This window comes from Solea solea, chromosome 5, assembly GCF_958295425.1.
Source record: "Solea solea chromosome 5, fSolSol10.1, whole genome shotgun sequence".
Taxonomy (NCBI): domain Eukaryota; kingdom Metazoa; phylum Chordata; class Actinopteri; order Pleuronectiformes; family Soleidae; genus Solea; species Solea solea.
Window position 1 is genome coordinate 9,897,122 of NC_081138.1, and position 8,349 is coordinate 9,905,470.

The window sequence follows — 8,349 nt, forward strand, 5'->3', positions numbered from 1 at the left end:
GAGATACAGAACATTTAACAAATGAACAATAATAATAATAATAAAAGCCCAAAGTTCAATCAGGGTGACACTTGTTTCTCTGACAGATGAACATGCTGATGCGACTGAAGGAGGCAGCAACATCGTCAAGCCCTCAGAGCTACGACAGTGACTCCAACAGCAACAGTCATCAAGACGACATCCTGGACTCGTCGCTGGAGTCAACCTTGTGATGCCGTTAAAACACAACGCTGGGATCTTTTTTCAGGAGAAGATAAATGTTCTGACTGAGAACTTCTTGATGAAAGCAAACTTTCATGCCACAAAATCCAGCCACCTTAATTTGGGTGCAGGAAACCCAAATAATAGCATTTCACAAAAACAGGCAAACAAACGTTTCTACTGCACTGCGCTGTTTTTTTGTTTTTTTTTTGTTTTGTTTTATTTTCACCTCGGTGGCCCAGGGCTCCTCTCAAGAGCCTGACATCTTCAGACAGACGGAAAAAAAGCACACAGCCCTTCACTGTTGGAGAGGCATTATCATTACCCTCGTCATTTTCACCATCAGCATTTTCAAACACCAGGAATCTTTCCTTTGCTGAGCATCACCTCGAGCTCAACACACTGAGATACTCATTGTCCTGCTCAGCTGCAGTGCCTGTACTGCCTGAAGATGGCGATACAGTCAATTATCTCTGGAGCATCAGTGAGGCTGCTGGAGGGATGGACGATCAACAGTCAAGCTTATTTCTAGTTCTTCTCCTCTACAGCACAAGTTGCTTGTGTGACTACTGAATAGATTGAGCTAAAGTGAATAATAAGTCCCACACAATGCCCACTCTCATTTGCAAACATTACTCAAAGACATCCGTTTGAAACACTTCATACAGTAATGGTCAGTAAAAATGTGTCCACGAAATATAATTAAGAGAGCACAAATAAAAAGGTTTTTACTAGATACATGCAAACCTGACTTTTTAATAAAAATATCTGCATTCAACACCCATAGTGAAAAGAAACCAGAAATGTGTCAATATACAAAAAAACACAATATTCACTTTGTCCCAAAGAACGATGCAAATTCTGTAGCAAATGTCAAAATGTTTGGGGAGATAAAAATCTCCAAATGAAGACACGTTTTGGTCAGTTTAATGTGAAATCTCCCCACAGTCCTGCAGAAGCATTTTCTTTTACAGTCCACATTATATGGCACATTCCATCCAGGTCCCCAGTGATGGTTACATTCCGCCTCATAGCAGAGAAACCATTGTTCTACCAAAAGTAGGAGTCTCTGAGATCAGTTTTATTTGTGAAAAAATTCAAGCTTACTGGAAATAAACAGCTTTTTCTTCTGCAGTACAACATCTGTGTTCAATTTTAAAACGCAATGCAAGAGCAAAAAAATGAATGTACAAAATCCCTAGAAAATACTTCGATCTCACAGAAACAAAGACTTTGCAGAGGAAGGATATTGACACTTTGGCTTGATTTGTCCTTGTAACGTAAACAGTATTTGAGATCATGTATTTTTGTTTCATAACTTTCTGTGCAATTTTACAAACAATGCCTCCAACGCTTCTGTTTTTGCTTTAACCCTGTATGTATTGAGATCTCCATGCACATGTGGCCCAACAGGCTGTTGTAGCACAAATGTCTTTTGGTGCTGGACTGAATTCTAACAAAACAATGCCTTACTATTTTCTAACAGACTTTGTGCATTAACAGAAACTTTTTTATGTCTAAATAGCTGTAGATTTAACAGGGCTCCAAGTCGACTCTCTCTTTGAGCACCTCGAGGAGCAGTGTTGACCTCTTATATCAAACACCAATGCTGTGGGATTGAGGATACATGAATGAGAAGCAGTAATCTGGGTTTCAACGTTAATTGTATGCATGTGGGACCCAGGTGATGAGAAGCTGATGTAAATATTTGGACCATAAGCAGGAATGGAAAAAAAACAAAAACATATAGATGTGTTTTGGTGCTTGAAATCAGAACTTTTGGAAAGCTGACGAGGGAAGTTTAAGATGTGCTGAATTTATACCTCATCCCTATCCTTAAACTATGCTTTCGTCAAGCTCATTGTTTGTTTTGATTATGTGATTTGTGATGAGCAAAACTGTCAAATTAAGTGAAAGTGAGTGTATATGCTGCTTTGTTTATAGTGATATAATTAATCAGAGGTTAAAGATATAAAAAAAAAGGTACTTGTAGTTGAATGATAAGTATAAGGGTTGACATCATTTCTATGGCTTCAAAAATAAAGGTATTGTACTATTTCCTTTATTTTATACCTTTCAATCTGCCTCGTGAGAAGGGCAGACAGGCGTTTAAAGTGGGGGGTTGAGTAGTTCAGTGCAGCTCGTATCACGTTCAGTGTTTTTGTCACCAATGCTATGCAACATACATTCTGATTTCAGAATGGAAGCCGAAAGCTCAATGTGCTCAATTTGTCCCCCGAGCAGAAATTCAGCACTGCCGAGTCGTTCAGCGTGGAACAAGATTTGTGAAGACTTTTTTTGGATTGTAAACCATCGAGGCTCAACTGCTGTAAGCACAATGAGACTGAACCTGTTTGTGTTGTGAAAAGCCTGCTCTTTAGCGAGTGGTGCGGATGTTCTTGAAGCATTTGACCAGTCTGTCTATTACTCATAAACTCAATGAATGTTTAGCCTTCTTTGCTATGTACATTTTTTATGTGTAACATAACTGTAAATAGTTGGTTACAGTTTTGATGACTTTTTTCTAGACAATTTGTTACAGTACTTGAAAAAGAGTATTTTGTGTACAGTCTCTTTACATCAGAGCAGATTGATGCCGTTTGTCATCACTGGTCTGTCCAGGGCTCGGAGATTTAAATCTGATATCACTGTACTAGTCTTAAATTATTGTGATTCAATAAAAATAATGATTATTTATGATTTCAATTTGTGAAACCGTTTTTTACCAACACAGACACCTCACATGGAACAGTTTACAATTTTATTTGGTGTTTTGTACAAAAAAAATGTGAAATAAACATATATATACATCACATAATACAACATACTTATTAAACAGATTCATATAAATTATTAAGGAAATAGCTAAATTTTTTTCCAATAAACAACTCTATCAAGGCAAAAGTAACTCAATATTCTTGGCATAAAATGTCCATACAAAATTGTACAAAATACTGTACAATTGAACAAAGCTGTGCAAAACAGCAAATTGTATCTCAGAAGCAGATCCGGTTGAAGTAACAAGCTTGAGTGAAACATATTTTGAACAATGACATTTGTGGGGTTTGTTTCTTACAAATCTGATCACAGTCTCAGAAAAACAAAACGAGGGTTATATCTCTATATTTTCTTCTTCTATAAAACAATAAATTAAGATACTGTTATTTCTCCGTCATCTGACTCTGAGAAGTCTGAGTGCTTACTGGACAGAGAAGGAGAGGAGATGCTGGATCCTGTCGACCTAACTCTTTCTCTTGCGAACACCTCCTCTTCCTCCTCATCATCCTCAGCTGAGGATTTCTTGCCCACGTCGCTCAGGTCCGGGTGTGGGTTGGCTTTGGTGGGTAGTGTCTGTTCACGGCAGCCGCCGGATGAGAGCAGTTCTCGTTCCTTGGAGTTTCTCCACTTCATCCGCCGATTCTGGAACCAGATTTTCACCTACAACAAAAAACGTGAAATAAAGGTGAGTGAAAAGGTTTGCCTCTGTTGCGTCTTTGTGCGTAAATTACGCACGGCATCTTGTGCACTATAAAACTGCAAAAAGTAGCTTTTTACCTGCGAGTCTTTTAGGCCAAGTTTGGAGGCCAGTTTCTTCCTGTCGGGTTTGCTGATATATTTCTGTTTCTGGAACATTTTCTCCAAGGCCTTGCGCTGGACGTCAGAGAACACCGCTCTCCTCAGCATTCCTCTCCGGGGTTTCCCTCTGGCGGCCAGGGGCCACGAAAAAGTCCCAGGGATGGGAACCACTGACGAAGATGCTGCAATGCAAAAACATAAGACAAGTGTAAACATGAATTCTATTTTTATTTATTTATTTATTTATTCATTTATTTAGTTATTTAGTTAGTTAGTTATTTACTTGTTTATTTATTTCTTTTATTTGTTTGTTTGTTTGTTTTGTTTGTTTATTTATTTTGTTTGCAGCCAGAGATATGTGATATGAAAATAGCATATCATTGCTTTTAAAAACCAATCTCCAAACAAAGCATCAGGGGGCTCTATATAAATACAAGACAACACTTTTCCACCTTTATTGGAAGTTTTCCCCCTTTTGCAACTGTGCAATACGTCTCCGTTTGAGTGAAATGGCACGAGGTGACTAATTAGCACATTGGCCGGACCCCAAATGCATTGGTATGGTAAAGAGGTAGCATATCCTTTAAGGAACCCCGCGAGGGCGGATAGAGGAGTTAATAAACCGTGAACGGTAATTGTGTAGTAATGAACTAACGCAGAAAAGACTCTGGACAGGCGGCGAAGGCTATATATTATCGCAACAAAAGGAGATTTACACTTTAAAACTAAACACAACTGCATACCAGAATACTGATGCCCGGCGGGGGGAGTGAAGAGTGGAGGGGGGGTGGCGCTTTTTTCTCTCCTTCTTCTTCCTCTTGCCCTCAAATCATTTTCATTAAATGAACACGAAAAGCTATTGAGGCCGCTGGAGTTGTTTTGTTAGGGCATTCAGCTGAGTCTATGAAAAGACCCCATCTCCATTATGATTTTTCTGAATGAAAGCATGGACTAGCGACTTTATAGACTTTTCTAAGAGATTAGTCTTTATCTCTACTCGTTGATTGGTCCGGTTTGGAGAATGGAGGAGCGTTTAGGGCGCAGGGAGAAACCTGTGGGCTCTGCACCACTCAGGGTAAAAAACATCCACCAGCTGAGACGCTCTGGTTAAAAAGTCCCACCGCGCAGGACATGTGTCCTGTGTGCAGACAGCTGTCAGGACTTGTCCCTGACTGTAGCTGCCCTGCAGTGGCCGCAGCAGAATCACGAACAACGACGCACTATGTGGTCTTGTGAGAATATTGAAAACTCTCAATAGCGCCTAATGGGGAAATTAGTGCATGACTGGTTCACGCCTTTGGCCCGCCTGGTAAAAGTCACTCTCCGGGGTGTGTGGGTGGTTCGCCCGGTGGGAGCTGACCAAATTGGTCACGGTGCTGATGGCTTTGTTGCCCGCCACCGCGGCCCGTTGGCCCCCCGGGCGCTGTGGGAAAACGTGGGCCTGGAAAATGCCAAAACGCCCCCCAATGGGAAGCAGGGGGACTATAACTCGCCACCCCGCCTCAAATTTAGAGCGTGACGATTTGGGATAATTGGTTAATTAGGGGGTGGGTAGGTGGGTCAGAGCCAGCGGTCCCCATAATAAGACAGTGATTTCTTCTTTCTGACTGTTTTCCCATCTCTGCCTCTATTTCCAGTAAATCTATATGACAGGGGTTGAACTTTTTTTTTTTTTTTTTACATTTAATTGCAATTAGTTCAGAATACTAGAGGCCAACAACGCATGAATCTATAGCTTAAAGGCAAAAAAGTTGCGCCTACCTGGTAAATAAGGCGTCCTGAAGATGGGGTGAAAAGTTCCGTCAAAGCAGGGGAAAGGGAAGGTCTTGGAGTGCATGTTGTGGATTGAAGGTGGTAGAGAAGCTGTGGGAACAAAACAAATACACATATTTAAAATCCTTATTCAATATCAACATAAACCCAGTCATAAACAACTCAGTCGTCCGTGTACTCACCGGTCTTTGGTGACGGTGCGAGGATGGCACTCACTCCAAACTTAAGGAAAGTTGGGTCCTTGCTGCTCGGCAGCGTCGTTTTCGGTGATAACGACTCACGCGTCATCGCGGCCATCGTACGCTCTGCTGGCATGCAGCTGAAGGACAGGGTGGCGGTGGCAGTGGGCAGAGTGACACTCGCTGAGGGAACAGTCCGGCTTATGAAGGCGGTGGGGCGGCTTATGCGCAGCAGATCCTCAACTAAAAAGCTGGAGTGGGTCTGGAAGGCAGACGGCAGGGTCTGATGGAGCGGCAGAGCCGCGGGTCGGTAGAGCCCCGGGTAGAGCGCAGGAGGCGCGATGGCGCTTGGGATCATCATGGTCCCGGTTTAAAACAGTGAGTGGAATGAGAAATACTCCTTGTGTCAGCTGGGAGAGAGAGACCTGTCGTGTGAATGGCTGCTAACTCCTCTGATTTCCTCACTATGGGGAAAGCAGTTTTATAGCAGCCTGCCCCCTCCCCCCCCCGCACCTCCTCTCAGGACTGACAGCCTCACAATGAGGCTCAACAAAGTTCTCCACATGAGCCGCTTTCATGCGCTCTGCGCTGGCACGCTGATTGGCCAGAGGATGCAATTTATGATTGCATTAGACTTCATAAGCAAGCAACACTCAATGTAGTGACCACAAAAGACGGTCAGTCATCAATTTTCTATGTTGCCCACTTTCCTTTCTATTTTGTTTGGCAGAGGCAAGCGGCTTAATTAAAGAACAATCTGCAGATTCAGTCATTATATGAGATGTTTAACAAAGATACTTTATTCCTTTCCATTCAGCGTCCTTCTGTTAGGGTATAGTAACCCTTACCCTATGCAACAAACGTATTCTTTTATTCCATTTTCAGCGCTGAACATTTAAACCGCACACATACACATATATAAAAAGTAGATTTGAAGCCACCTAACATCCTTTAGAAAAACATGATTTTATTGTTAAATGTGCATTATGGGTGCAGATGCCTTGCGTACAGAATCTCACATGTAAATTAGTTTTCGGGTTTCATGGGATTTTCAACACTCAATCTGGCCCTCGTCATGGAATAATGTCTTAAACGGATTTCTGCTATCAAAACGCTTTAACAGATGTGTTAAATATCACTCTTTTTGCACAGGCTTCATTCAGAGCACAGAGCCGCTGCGCTGCAGAGCGCACAGGAGAAGTGTGCGGCCTGAGCCGTGCGCTCCTGATCCTGTTAACCATGAACTAACTGTCACCCTCAGCTGCGGAGGAGGCGCCCCTCGGCCTTTCTCTCCTTCTCTCTCTCCCGGCTTGAAAAAAGCCCAGTGGAATAAAAAAGCTTTATTTCAAAAGACGGTTTTGTTCTGCTATTTTAACCGGCTGAATAAAAGTGCATCTGTGATTTGATTTAAAACGCATTCATATGAGCGGACACTGAGCGCCCCATATAAAACTCTTATTAAAGCGACTTGGAGCCTGATAGTCGTGTTTTGTCAGCTTTGCTCCTGAAAACCGCACAGCGATCAGGCGAAAGTGCATCGTAAAGACCCAGTTCTTTTTTTCTCTTTTCAAAGGCCAAACTGTTGCCAGTTTAAAACCAAATTATAATAAATCCAATTAAAGAAATTGGAAATGTTTGAATTCGATTTAAAACGAAAAACAGAATTGTTTATAATAATTTGATATTTGTTAATGTTCTTCTTTTAGGCATTTTAACTCTTTGGTCTTTATATTGTTGCGCACTTCATTTTCTTTTCCTCACGGAAACATGTTTTTTTAAATTTGTGTTAAACCTCAAGAAAAAAAATAAAACGATTTGTTTTTATTTAAACATTGACTGAGAAAATACAATAATCAGTGAAGGTCTATTATGTTTTGATATCTGTATGACTATTGAAAAACATGACTGAAAACAGGAAACTTTTAGTTCATGTGAAAAAAACGAGGATTGTCCGTGACTGTTGTGGTTGAAGTGAACCAGTCAGTTTGCATCATTTAAGATCTAGAGACAAGTCAACATCACTGGAATGCAAACGGGCCCACAGTCAGATAATTAAAAGGAACGCCTCCGTGAAATGATCCTTTACAGAGAGTCAGGGCTTATCAGAGGTGCGTCTGCTTTATGAAGAGCGCACGCAGGACGCACAAACAGGCGTTAACGCAGCGCTCCATCCCCGCAGCTACACCTCCAACAAGTAACGAGACCTTCAATGCTTTTCTTTTTTATGAGCCCGTATTCCTTTACTTGGCTGCCCGAAATCCTCCTTTTGTGAGCGCTAAGCAGATGGTTAGCAGGAAGCATAGGCTGCTCTGTCTGACCGAGACTAATTTCTACGAGCTTTGCAAGCTTGCCACGATCCCGCTCCTTTAGCAGCGCCGAGTAAAAACAGCTGGCCGTGGTTGAATTAAAGCCATTAAAAGCACATCTCTGAAATATTAGCAGCAACACACCCCTCCTCCCTCCTCCTCCCTCCTCCTCCCTCCTCCGCCACAGTCACACCGAAGTCCGGCTGTAATATAATTATCCTGCAAGGATTCAACATCTCAAGTCAAAATGTACATGACATTATATAGTCATTTATGATATGATTCTGTTGTGGCAGGGACTTCACACGTTCTAT

At 41.8% G+C, this 8,349-nt stretch overlaps 2 protein-coding genes across 9 annotated transcripts in view; one reads left to right on the forward strand and one right to left on the reverse strand.

Moving 5' to 3' along the window:
* Positions 1-2,907, forward strand: part of nav2a (neuron navigator 2a) — a 188,713-nt gene extending 185,806 nt beyond the window's left edge. For all 8 annotated transcript variants that reach the window (XM_058628877.1, XM_058628878.1, XM_058628873.1 and 5 more), the window contains one exon: positions 87-2,907. In XM_058628877.1, the coding sequence (XP_058484860.1) occupies positions 87-212 (126 nt within the window). In that variant the 3' untranslated portion in view covers positions 213-2,907. The remainder of the gene's footprint in view (positions 1-86) is intronic.
* Positions 2,908-2,948: 41 nt separating this feature from the next.
* On the reverse strand, positions 2,949-6,193 carry dbx1a (developing brain homeobox 1a). Its single transcript, XM_058629660.1, has 4 exons — positions 5,733-6,193; positions 5,539-5,640; positions 3,757-3,959; positions 2,949-3,639 (listed from the first exon to the last, which is right to left on the reverse strand). Exons 1-4 carry the CDS (start codon positions 6,088-6,090, stop codon positions 3,352-3,354), a joined length of 951 nt encoding a protein of 316 aa, XP_058485643.1. The 5' UTR covers positions 6,091-6,193; the 3' UTR covers positions 2,949-3,351.
* Positions 6,194-8,349: the final 2,156 nt, after the last annotated feature.

What these genes read in the sequence shown, in the direction of transcription:
- dbx1a (XM_058629660.1), bottom strand. Translation starts at nt 6,090, where the DNA reads ATGATGATCCCAAGCGCCATCGCGCCTCCTGCGCTCTACCCGGGGCTC. An exon ending in CGCACCGTCACCAAAGACCG is followed by an intron (nt 5,641 to 5,732) that starts GTGAGTACACGG and finishes TTGTTCCCACAG; the next exon opens with CTTCTCTACCACCTTCAATC. An exon ending in TTGGCCTAAAAGACTCGCAG is followed by an intron (nt 3,640 to 3,756) that starts GTAAAAAGCTAC and finishes TTTTTGTTGTAG; the next exon opens with GTGAAAATCTGGTTCCAGAA.